This window comes from Gavia stellata, chromosome 10 (genome assembly GCF_030936135.1).
Source record: "Gavia stellata isolate bGavSte3 chromosome 10, bGavSte3.hap2, whole genome shotgun sequence".
NCBI lineage: Eukaryota > Metazoa > Chordata > Aves > Gaviiformes > Gaviidae > Gavia > Gavia stellata.
In genome coordinates this window covers 17,339,311-17,352,266 of record NC_082603.1, presented here as the reverse complement: position 1 = coordinate 17,352,266, position 12,956 = coordinate 17,339,311, and the positions used below count along the sequence as shown (strand labels likewise).

The 12,956-nt window shown below is 39.1% G+C and overlaps 1 protein-coding gene across 1 annotated transcript; it reads left to right on the top strand.

Annotated features, from left to right (window-relative positions):
* Positions 1-1,617: 1,617 nt before the first annotated feature.
* On the top strand, positions 1,618-12,956 carry DR1 (down-regulator of transcription 1). The gene is made up of 3 exons (XM_009809757.2): positions 1,618-1,892; positions 7,200-7,363; positions 10,687-12,956. Exons 1-3 carry the CDS (start codon positions 1,673-1,675, stop codon positions 10,831-10,833), a joined length of 531 nt encoding a protein of 176 aa, XP_009808059.2. The 5' UTR covers positions 1,618-1,672; the 3' UTR covers positions 10,834-12,956.

Here is a 12,956-nt window from a genome sequence, read left to right as displayed (position 1 = left end):
TGAGACCCTACTGTGATACATAAAAGCTTTACTTGCATAGTTTTAGTTATTTGCTGAGCAGAGTTGATAATAGGATGTTTCAAGACGTGTAACTCCCTTCCTGACAAGATCAAATGGGCCTTGAGGTAGCTCATTATGCCTCCTGAGTATATCCTTGATAACAGGGACTCGAGGCATTTGTGTCAAGGTAAGTGCTAAAGAACTAATTCAAACTGACCCTTTTGTAACGTTCCGAGGCCAAAGGATGGATGAGCCAATTCCATGACCATGTACGGACAACGGAAGCCTGAAGTTCAACTAGCGGACAGTGTGAGGAAGACTATGAACGACCACCGGAGGGTGAAAAGACCCTAACCCTCATTTTACTGCGCATGCTTGGACTATGCAAATGAATTCCGGCAACTCATCCACATAAGACCGCCCTTTTTAGAATTCTGATTAATATGCATGATTTTTCTGTATATGAACTGAGGTGCTTTGCTAACCCGTTGAAGCACTTGTGGTGGACAAATCCCCAGTGCTGCCCAGCGCTGTATTAAAGAATGCCTGCTTAATAACAAACTAGTTGTTATTGAGTTACTCATCTCGGAAAACCGTCCTGATCATGGGCTCGGTACCGACTTTGTTGTTTCACTCTTAGTATGGCTTAGAGGTGGTTGTCTCTGGTCAGCAGCTGGGGGCTGGGCTGCTTTACCCTGTGTTTTTCCTTTGTAGCACAAATAAACAAGGAGCTACACCGACTGCAGGTTTTAATGGGCCTTCCACAACTACCAGCGTGGTTTGGTTATTTTGTTTCATGCTACCCTTATGCTACTGTTTATGGTGTGGATGAGAGCAGAAAATGCAGCTTCACAGATGCATCCTGAATAAATCCAGCAATGACTGCAACTCGTGGATAAACTGCGGATGAAGAGCTGAGCACCAGCCGCTTGTCCTGCTCCGGGAACGAGCTTACTGAGGGTGGAAAATCCCCTGCTGCTACAGGCATTGAGGGGCACGGGCGGGGCCTGGGGGAGCCCAGGCGGGGACAGAGAGCAGCTCTCGAAGGAGACACGGGGCCCAGCCAGGCCGGCGGCGGGGAGGGCGGCAGATCCCTCGCCACTGCCACCGCCCGCACGTGGCGCCGCCTCAGAGGCCGCGCGCCGCCCGCGCTTCCGGCGCTCCTCGGGCGGGGGGTGGGGCAGGCGGCGGAAGCGTATCCCGGCTTCCGGCGGAAGCGACGTCCCTCGCAGGTCGAGCCTGTAGTCAGACCGTTTCCGCCTCGCGGCCGCCCTCACCATCGGGCCAAACGCCGCCGCCGCCGCCGCCGGGGGAGGAGGGCGCCGAGCCGGGCCGTGCTACGCGCGGGTAATTTGGCGGCTCGCCTTCCCTCAGGCTGTTTATAAAGCGGCGGCGCCAGCGCCCGAAGGATGTGGCGGAAGCGGCAGTGGCAGGCGCCGCGGCCGAGGGAGCCCTGAGCCCAAGCAGCGCTTCCCGGCTCCGCGCACCGGCGGCCCGGCAGCGGCCCCCGGCCCGCTCGTCTAGCGGCGCCGCCGCCCCTCCGCAGCGTCGCCTCCCGCGGCAGCGCCCGCCCCTCGCCGGCTCTCCGCGCGCTGGAGCCCCGCGCGGGAGCTGAGGGGGAGCCCGTGAGCGCGGGAGCTGAGCGCCTCTCGGGGAGCGAGCGGCAGGCAGGATGGCCTCGTCGTCGGGCAACGACGACGACCTCACCATCCCTAGGGCTGCCATCAACAAGATGATCAAGGAAACGCTCCCCAACGTCCGCGTGGCAAATGATGCCCGGGAGCTGGTGGTAAACTGCTGCACTGAATTCATCCACCTCATCTCCTCCGAGGCCAACGAGATCTGCAACAAGTCGGAGAAGAAAACCATCTCCCCAGAGCATGTCATACAAGGTAAGCTTCCGCAGGCGGTGTGCCTCTGCCCGGTACCCCCCGGGTCATTCAGGCTTTGAGCCGCTCCTGTCCCGTCGCGACTTTTTCCTCTGTGGTTTCTTGTAGCTATATGAAAAACAAAAGGCAGGGGTCTTTGAAGGGTCTGGAGGAAAAGTATGTGTTATCTGGCTTGCCAGTCGCATTGCAAGGGAAGGTCGTCTTTGTGTGGTTAGAGCGACTGTTGAGTGTGCTCCCGACCAGCTCTCATTTTGTGGTTCAGAGAAGTCTGTGATGTGTTGAGTGAAGTCACCAAATCCATTCGTCTTTTTCGTACCTGTGAAACAGGTCTGTTTTTTCGAATGGTTATGCAGATTTCTTTTACAGCATGCTTTAAGATCCTGAACTTCTTAAATGTCTTTCTAACTGGAGACTGCGAAAAGATGTATGATTGGGTGTGTGGGACCCAGGCTTTAATCCAGAGTCATCCTGTCTGGATCCTAGAAAAAGTAAAATATTCCTCTAGGGCTATCCTTGGAGTCTGATTGTTTAAAAGTAAGTATTTGTGTCTGTTATATAAAGCATTTAAACATGACCTATGCCCTTGCATCTTTTTCTGCTGTTGACTTCCACTTCCCCTTGCTTGAATAAAAGGAGAATTCGCTGTCTCTCATTTGCTTTTCTTCAAATTCTGCCACAAACAGGGAGCTTCCTTGCCTCAACCTTAAGTCTGCAACAGGCATCTTTTTTCAGGAATCATTCACTTTGCTACTTAAGCAAAGGTTGTTGATACCAGTGTCTGCTGCAAGCAGATCTATAGCAGTAATAGTGAAAGGGTACTTTATTCTTGCTGCCTGGTAGAGATATTAACAGTAGTATTTGCAGTAGAGCTATTCTCAGGACTGTGACAGTATCAAGTTAGTTTAAAAAATGTTACCTTTTTTTGGTAACGATTCTCTGTTTGAAACAAAAAAGATCTGATTCCTTTGGATTATATCAACTTGCTCTCCAGAAGAATTTCAAGTACTTGACTGGATTATGATCAGCAAAAGAAAAAATTAGCAGGTATAAGCTTTAATATTAAATAAAGTACATGTAAATCTGGAAGTTTAGCAAAGCAACTCCATCACAGAAGCTCAGGATGTAAAGAGTGAAACTTGTGCTTGCATGTGGAAGCGTACTTTGGGTATGACACTTCTAAATACATGGATAGTTTTTTCAGGTGACCACCAAAATGTTTGAGCTCAGTTCTTAACACAGGAATAGACATGATCTTTAAGGTTGAGGACAATAAAGAATTCATGTATGAAAGTATTTTTTGCCCAGTAGTGGTGGTCCTTAAAAAAGATTTCACCTGTTGCTGCCCTAGAAAATTTGTTTTTGGAAAACAAATTGAAACCAAAATGTGTGTATGTATGTGTGCATGTGTGTATATACAGACATGTGTGTGTGCATATCAGCAGCAGGTGGTCGCAAACCAAGTATTTCACTGGGTTCTATGTCTTCGTGTTACCAGATTTTAGAGGTAGGAAAAATTGTTTTCATATTAGATGTGTACTTTTTAGTCAGATATTGCTAAGGAAAACTTTGGAGATGTGTCCATTTTTGTAATGCTCTGGAGGTGGAAGAAGTTGTTCTTGGATTTTCTGCTGTTCTTATCTTTAGGGAGGTGTATGTGCTATTAGCTTCTTCCAGATGCTGGTCAGTTGGCAGATGTTCCCTCTGTGAGGTATGAGGGTTTAGATGGCTGATTTTGGAAACAGTGGTTATGCGTATATAGGTATAGCATTTCAGCATTTTCATCTATCTTCATGGATGTTGACTGCCTCTTAATGTAGCTCCATGACAATGATGCTAACAAATTAAGTAATTGAAATATGTTTGTTGTGGTCATCCAGATCTCTTGTTGCTTGTGAATGCTTAAACCAGTTCATTTAGAAGTAAAATGATGCTAACACAGAGGCTGCTGCCGAGAGTAATCTTTTTGTACCCTCCCTAGAGCTGGAACTAGCAATTGCTGATCCAATTGACCCTGTTGCTTTTTGAGAATCTAGGGGGGAGCACAGTTTTCTGTCAGGTGAATTTGCCGATTTGACTGTTTCTGTAAACAAGAAGTTACTGGATTGGAAACAAGGAGGAGGGAAGGGTATTTCACTGGGAAGGAGGAAGGGGAAAGAGACACTGCAGTTGGTGACACCCTGCCATTGGACTGTATTAGAGGTAATGTGAAACTGCACTTCGTCACTGTACTTACGTGTTTGGCAGCAGTGGTGCTTAAGACACCCCTTCCTTTGCTGCACTAGTAAAAATGATTGTGTGGCCATGTGCTGAGCTAGAACTCTTTCCCCCTACCACTGGGTTATGTTTCAGACAGATGAAGTCCCTGCTGTGCTTCATTGTGTGGTAGCACAAACGCTTGACTGGGTGTCAGCAGCACAGGGGAAGGAAAGCAGAGACTTCTTGCATCCCATGAGAGATCTGATTTGGTAGATGTTCTCAGACTATGCCGTTCACTGCTAGTGATAAAACACAAAGCAGCTTCCCTGCAGAGTACCAAAAGGCATCAAGGCTACGTAATAGTCATAAGTGGAGATAGTCTCCATGTTTATTGTTGAATCCCACCATCAGGAACCCAGTTGTGAGTCTGAGACTCTAATAAGCAAATTAATATCCTTCCACCCTGGAACAGAAAATAGCCTCATTTGATAGTTATGCAAGTCGTGATGAAGCAGGCTTTTTATGACAAATTAAACTTCCATTGAATTCTGAAAATGGTGAGATGTTAAATCACCATTTTTTGAAGTTGATTACTTTGTCTACATAGAACTGTTGTGCAGTAAGGTAGGCTGTGGATTGACAGCAAATCCTGTAGCTTATTTTCATGGATTGTTAGGATACTGACAGCATTTACATTAGCATTTAATGTTAAAAAAAAATGCAAACAACTGTTAATGTTTGGGATTTTACTTTGGAAGTTATTTTTCTTTGAAAGGAGCTTAAAAAGTTAAAACTCAGATATGAATGACCTGATTATATAAAAAACAAATGTATAACTAATTATGCTTAACTGATTAATCAGAGATCTGCACCTTCATGCAGTCTTTAAGAGTGGGAGGCAACTGGGGAAAGGATAGTTGTGATTTGGAGTTTGTAATTATGAGAAGTCCCTGTTGTCTGTGTCATCCCATCCCTCTGTCCCGTTCCACCCCCTGCCAGCCCCCCACCCCCCAAAAAAAAAGATGCTGTGCTTTGGGATTCAGTCATTTGATGCACTAGACCTATGGTGCATATATGGTTCTTCATAGCTTTATTATTTTGAACAATTGTACAAATCTGTCTTGGTTATATTACATGTTTTCTTTTGGATATTTTTTTTTTTTAGTGTGCTATATTCAATACATAACTGTAAGTTCTTTCCATTAATGTCTTTTCTTTTAAGGGACATCTAAAATTTCTGTAAAAACACATCTTGCTGTTGACTTCAGATTGGGCAGTTGTTCATATTCTGATGCAGCAGATTCCCCATGGTGAGGGATGGCAATGTTCTTTTGACGGACACCTATGTACTTGCTATGATGGTTTGTCTTAGTGATGTTAGACTTGTAGAGTCCTTAAAATTTTATACTTTGGTTAAAATAAAAATTATTATTTTGGATAGTTTACTGTATATATTGTTTACATTTTAAAATTGAATGAGTTCCTAAATATTTATAGACTGCTTAGCTAACCAGTTCTGGGCCATGGGACATGGATTTGCCTCCTATCTGCTGAGGTTGGATTAAACAAGTTTCTGAAGGTTTTTGGTAATTCTCATAGAAACTGTGGGCTAATTGAAAAAAGTGTTTCCAGTGTCTGTGTGTGGGCTGAGGCTGAACTGACATACTGTCTGAAGTAATTTGATTATCTCTAAATTAGTTTGTCTTCTGAATTTATTTTTCTTAAGAAATAGGTATTATGTAAATTCATTTGCCAAATGTTATATGTTAAAGGAATGGTAGTCCTGCATGACTAGACAGCTGCACTGTACTGCCCTATTGAAGACTGTGTATTAATTGTCTCCTTGAGTAGAGGTTGGAAGCTGTAAACTTACAGAATGTGTTTGAGTTATTGTTTAGGTGTATGATACAATGGCATGCTGCCATAATTATGGGTAGGGAAAGGTTGCTGACAAAATTAATGTTAGAATATAGTCTGAGTTAGTGTAACTAACAGCTTGTTTATAACAAGTTGTTGATTACTTTTGTGCAGTTTATTTTAGTGCTATTTCTTTTAACAGCTTGTGACATAAGGTTGGAAAAAAGTAAGATAAAGGTTAAAACAACCATTATTCCGTAAAGAAAACTCTTATTTGTGTGAATGCTGGAAATGAACCAGGTGTTTTATTAAACTGAGACTTGTTTCTAGTATAATTGGTGTTTATGTAATATTTCTAGCATATTCTGTAATAGTTTCCACTTTGAGGTGTGTCTATGTGTGGAGGTATATCATAGTAAATGGTGAATCAGGAAACAGTGTGCATTTTGTCACATGTTCTACCTGGGTTTTTATAATACTTTCTGTTACTTTTCCATTCTTTAAAAAAAACCCCTGTTGTTGCAGGATATAGTTGCATTTCAGATTTCTTTGGGCAGATAAAAGTGCAAGATTTTAGTTTCTGAATACATTTTCATGTGGAGATAGATAAAAGGGTTTCTGTTGAGAAATAAAAAAAAATAGAGCTGCTACATAATTTGATATAACTTTATATGTGCGAGCTATGCATTATTAGCTTGTTGGCACTTGAAATATGAATTTAGATATTAAAAGACAAAAGCTAAAATTCACAGGTCTACGGTAATATTAATTATTTCTGTCCTAATGAAGGATCTGTGATCATTTTATGTGCATTGTTTTTGCTCTGTTATAGGTTGCTAATTTACCTTCTGTTGAAGACTTGTAACAAAACTGGAAAGATAAACTCCCTGAGAGATTAAAAGGTTAACAATTCAGCTGGGAAGGACTTCTTAGTTGTATAAATTGTGCTTTATTCTGATATGTAGAAGATGGGAGAAAGATGTCTTTTGAAGAATAATGCCTATCTCTAACAAAATGTATCTGAAAGCTTGAATCCACTACAAGTGCAGACTTCTTTGGTTGTAACCTTAATAACCTTGATTTTTTTCTAGACTGAAAACATGCACTCTTAAATGGCATAGGAGAAGAGATAGGGAATATAGCTATCAGATCTTCTTATGAACACAGCTTTTTGTCACTTATCTTTTAAATAAACAAATTGATATCTATTATCCAAAGTTTTGTAAAATATGAATTATATGTTTTCTTTCTTTCTAGCACTAGAAAGTTTGGGTTTTGGCTCCTATATCAGTGAAGTAAAAGAAGTCTTACAAGAATGCAAAACAGTAGCACTAAAGAGAAGAAAGGCCAGTTCACGCTTGGAGAACCTCGGCATTCCGGAAGAAGAGCTTCTAAGGCAGCAACAGGAATTATTTGCAAAAGTAAGTGAAGCAATACTTGTACTGATGAAGTTGGAATAATTAATGCTGCATATCTAGTGGCATAAAAACATGTGCACACCTCAAGAAGTATCCCCTTCCTTGTGAATTGCTGTGGCATCTAAGATGTTATTGACCTTGGCCTGTTTGAATGGGGGAAAGTAAAGTTAACAACTAAGATGCTGCTACTTATTACTTCTCTGATTTGACATGTAGGATATTGTATACAAACAAATTTTATAGTCTAGGTTTAAAAAGCATGGATTTTTGCTGCTGCTTAGGTATTTCCATTCTACTGTAGAGAATACATTATGAATTACTTGGCTGAGGAAATAAAAGAATGACAGCTGGTGCTCTAGGAAATTACCAGTTTTGATGCATTAAAAAGTGAAAATATCTGTTCTGTTTCCAGCCATCAGTGCATAAATGTTATTTCTTAGGCTTTGAAAGAAACATCTAATAATTCAAAATTTCTAATTTGTCCTTTCTCATCTTCCTTTACTCTTGTCAAGACTAATTGAGTGAATTCATGCATAAATTTTTAAAGAGGCAATTCAGGCATAGAAAGAGCATTTGCCTGCAAGTACTGTGTGCATGCATACACACACACATTCTCCTTCATCCCAGCCTTTTCTCCTCCCAGCTTTCCCAGATAGTTTGTGAACATCTCCAAGTTTAAATGACTAAAAGCTAATTTTATTTATTTATCTTTCTACACCATCTTTCTGTCTATTAGTCTCTTAGTTTGACAAGAAGACCATTCTCTAAACTAAGTGATGTGAAAATTACCTTGGATTTCTCTTTCCTCTTACCCAAGGCATGAGTCTTATTTTCTCAGTTTGCTTACTTTAATTTCCTCTGGGGAAAATGCTTATTCAGTTTTGTGTTATCATGTCTGATTACTGCGACCTTCACTCCCCTTCTCTATAGTTGTATCTTGCCGAAACCATAACTGTTGTTTTTCATATTACAACATGCCAACTATTTTAATCTTAATTGCATGATTAATTTTAAGGCATTTAAAATTTCAGCATACCACGTAGCTGTTGTCACCATGCAGTGAACTAGTTATGGTAAATTCATATATGCCTAACTTGTTTGACTGTACAACATTAGAAGGACCAATATGGCTGCTTCTGGATTAAGGGTGAGATTTAGTCAGAAATAATAGTCAGTTAGATACCTGTTTTTTACTTACTCTTTTGTTCAAATAACTTGGCATGGTATACAAAATAAAAAAGCAGCAAATAATGTGTGCTAGGGGAGTACTAGGTCCTGAGTAACATTAAAAAAAAAATAAATGCTGAAACCATGGCCACCTTATGTAAGCAGCACTTTATCTAAGGAATGACCCCTTGAAGGTCTTTTTTATGTTACTTCTCTAATGCTATAATACTGTGCCTTAATGTCTAAATTAAGGCAATGCATGCAAGTTTGACAAGATTGTTTGAATGATTTTTTTTAAATAGTTTTTGGTAATATGGAAAATCTTTGCCTAAATTCAAAGATGGCAGTCTCGTTTTTCAAAAATACTAGTTGTTGTACACTGTTGGAGGTACTGTAATTATTCTTAAACATAGTTACGCAAGTGCATGTTCATTTATTTGTGCTAATCCTGTTAATATTCTAGAGCATGACACTAATGCTGACTTCTTGCTCTAGTTATAAAATACTTGCCTGTTGATCTTGAGGATGTTTGACTCCTATAGCTTGGATGATGGTAAATATTTGAAGTCAGTGGAATGGCTTATCCCAATGTTCGTGCATGTCTAAGTTTCTGTGCAAGACAAGGGCCTTAATGGATTTGGGGTTTTTTGAGGCTTCCTCACTAAAGTTCATCTGTGGAATGAATGAGTTAAGTTTATCAGATGCTTATAAACCTTCTTAGTTAATACAACTCAATGGAGTTTTTCTTTTTTTTCCATTTCTGAAATGGCTAAGTAATATAAGTACAGCAGTGAAGGTAGGCACTGACAAAACGATCCATCCAGTGTGAAGTGCTGAGCCTCTGATTTCTGGTGCTTGCACGTGTATCACCTTCTTGAGCGTACAGTAAACTTAATTGTAGCAGGGTCAGTAGGGAGCCCTATTGTTATCTTGTGTGTGATAAATATTTATGCCTCTTCTATGTGTACAGATGCTGCTGTCTTCCTTTGTTTAAAACTTCACAATGTCTTAAATTGTTTTCTGACCCTTGTGACCTCACTACCACTTGAAGTTTGAAATACTGAAAAGTCTTCATTGAGAAGAGATTTCTACCTCTGTAAAAGTATTTTCTTTTAATGCTGGAACAGACTGAGGAAATGTGACACTTCTAATACTGGAAGACTCCCATTTTTTCACTTTGCTAAGTAGATAAACTGGTTTTGATCATTTTCCAAAGCATCATCTTTTGGCATCTTGAAGTTTGCAAAACTGTAAAATTCGTTGATGCTTTGGAAAAAAATAGGAAAATTCAGTGAGTGCAATGGGATTAGAAGGAAAATCATTACATTCTTAGTGATTACTTGTGAAAGTAGAAAAGTAGAAAAGACTGAAGATTTTTAATTTTAAGAACTTTTTCCTAATGTTTGCTCAAAATAGAAATTGAAGTTTTATCTTTAACACAATTGACTAGTACACTCTTGAAATCAACAGTAGCTGCTGAAAAATGAGTGAAAACCCTGGACAGAAAAATGAGAGAACACCAGTTGAACTATTTGAAATGTTTTGTTAGAGCGTCTTGTACCTTTCAGTAAAGGACTGTACCTCTCTATAGCAAAGCCATCCTCAATTTGCATACCCAAATTTGAGAAGACCTTATATTGCTCTGTTTTCCAAAGATTGCTTAGCAAAGTAAGATAATGGCTTTCTTAATGTTTTTGTAATAGTATGTGTCTTTGTGGTACAACTGGATGATTTAATAATTGCAAGTTTTAGTCTTTGTAATCAACAAAGTAGAGCTGTTCTCATCTCAGAACTGTGATTAAATGTTAAGATCCCTTGAAATTGAAGCCTAACATTTCCATTGTTTTGCCTCACTTAATTTTTCCATTAGGAAGTGGTTCAGCACAATACTTACAATGGAACTTAAGTACACTAGCTCCTGCCTCTTGTTTTTGTAACTAAATCCTCCAAATGATGGCCTCTTCAGAGAAAGTGAGAATATAGCTAAACATCTTGGTACAAATAATTAAGGTACTTCTAGATGTGTTTTTATGTGTACAATTAATAAAAATAATACAAAAGGAATCTGCAGGTGCAGATAAAACTGCTTTTAAAGATAAGGTGCTCTAGAGATTCGTCACAAGCTGTTATGGCCTTAACAATTAAATTTATGTCTTTAGGCTAGACAACAGCAAGCAGAACTGGCGCAGCAGGAATGGCTACAGATGCAACAAGCAGCTCAGCAGGCACAGCTTGCTGCTGCCTCAGCCAGTGCATCCAATCAGGCAGGATCCTCTCAGGATGAAGATGATGAAGATGATATCTGAAATTCACCAGCTGAGTTTGTCTTTACTAAGAAATATTTCTCCTGCACAATGAAAACAGTGAAATGAATGCTTACCTGTAAGTTTGTATGCATCATGGACTGGCAATTGGTATTCTAGGGGTGTCTGCTGTTGTGTGCTGTACATGTATAAACTGTCTTTTTTTGAACTCTTGAAGATTTAAGGTTCAGTATCATATCAACTTTGGATTTTTAATGGTGTATATGGAAATTTTAGATAGCAGTGCGTCATTTATTTGATCAATAAACAGTGTTACAATAAACAACGAGTTTATAAAATACAGTGAGATTTATACAAAAAGCTCTAAATCCACATTTGCATTTCTTCCCTTTTAACTAAAATATAAAATCTTACTTAGAATTTTTAATTGTTTTTTGGGGGAGTGGTACAGTAGACATAATCTGTTAATGGGAAAAAAGCAGAGTTCAGCATAGTAGAGTCTGAATTCTTAGTTCTTTTTAAAATGAGGATATATATGGCAATAAATATTATATATGCTCAAATACCACACTTGATAAAATTTGAAAATGATATGTTTTCACCAAGCTAGGAAAAGGTATGTTGAATAGGAGTTGTACAAATTCAGTCATTTTTTTGTATAGGGGTGAAAAAAATAAACCCATGGTTTTATTATGACATCCTTTGACAGTCCTAACTGACTATTTCACTTCAAAGACTGCCTGGTTTGAAGAACTAACTCTTATTATTTCACTCCAGTTTAATGTTAACTGTTGTTGATGGTATTTCGTAGTCCAGATCTATTCATATTGCTGAAATATAAAGCTGGAACTTGATGAAACAGAATTGGTTTAGTTCCACTGACGTAACTGGGAATGATTTAAGTATTCAAGCCTATGAAGGCAAAAGCTGAAGCTAAGAGCATGCTTACCGTAAAAGAGGGAATTTATTTAACCTTGACTAGTCATCGTTGTCAGCATAATGCTAACATTCTCCAGACTAGATTGCCATTGGATTACTAAGATAACTTGTTGAAAGATAACATCTTCTTCATTCAAATTTGTTCATAGGTAAGGCCAGGTTTTTGATAACTATTCCCCAAGAGTGATCAGCAATACATGGAACAGAAATGATGTAGTAGTCCTTTTGATAGTTGATTTGAAAATTCTGTTGATTAATGGATGAGCAGCTGTTCTTTGTGTTGAAATAAAGCACAGTAGTGTCCATTGCTGAGTTTTAATGTGTTACTTGAAGTAATACTGGCATATCTTCTGGTACACTAATCTGAGCAGACTAGAAAAGCCACTTGCATGCTGCTGTAGGTGATCCAATAGCTCTCCAACAAAGTGGATTGTTTTATTAACTTATGTCCTTAGCAAGTTGCTGTAGTTCCAATTCTTGAGGACGGCTGCAGCAGCCTGTTTACATAAGGATGCAAGCAGAAAATGGTGTGCCCATTTTTACATAAAGATCTGAACAAGGTACAATTGGATATATTCAGATCTCGGTCACATAGTGACTTTTGATTTAAATTTGAGATACATTGAGTTGCATATTGAATAAATGTGAACACTTCCTTAAATGCATTAATGCAGTATTTGTTTGAATGTTTAAGTTTTAGAAAAAAGAAAAACAAAACAAAACACCTTTCATGGATACAATATGAAATATGTTAGGCAAGGTTTGACCAAGGAAGTGGTTTTCTGTAAAGGTTTAAGTACCAAAGGTAGAAAATCTAGTCTAGTGATACAATGTTAATGTGCAGTGTTGGCTTTTCTAATTTGTACTGTAACACCTTCACACTTTCTATTTTAAATGAATCTTTTCCTTTTAAATAATATTAGGTATATTTTTCACACCTTTCTTTTCTGATGCAGAATTCAGGTTAACATTTTACTGCATCTGGTATGTATGGTGTAATATGTTTGGATCCTTGTGACCTTTCTTTTGGACATTCTTGTGCTTTTTCATATGCTGTATTCTTCAAGCAATAAAATTCTGATGTGTTTTTATAAAATTGCTTTTATATTTAATGAATAGTCTGTCTTCTTCATTGCATTTATAAAGAAAAAAGTGAAGATTACTTAAACTCTGCTGTTATTTTGACCCACTGAACACTTCTTGTGACCAAAGTCTTTGCAACCTGA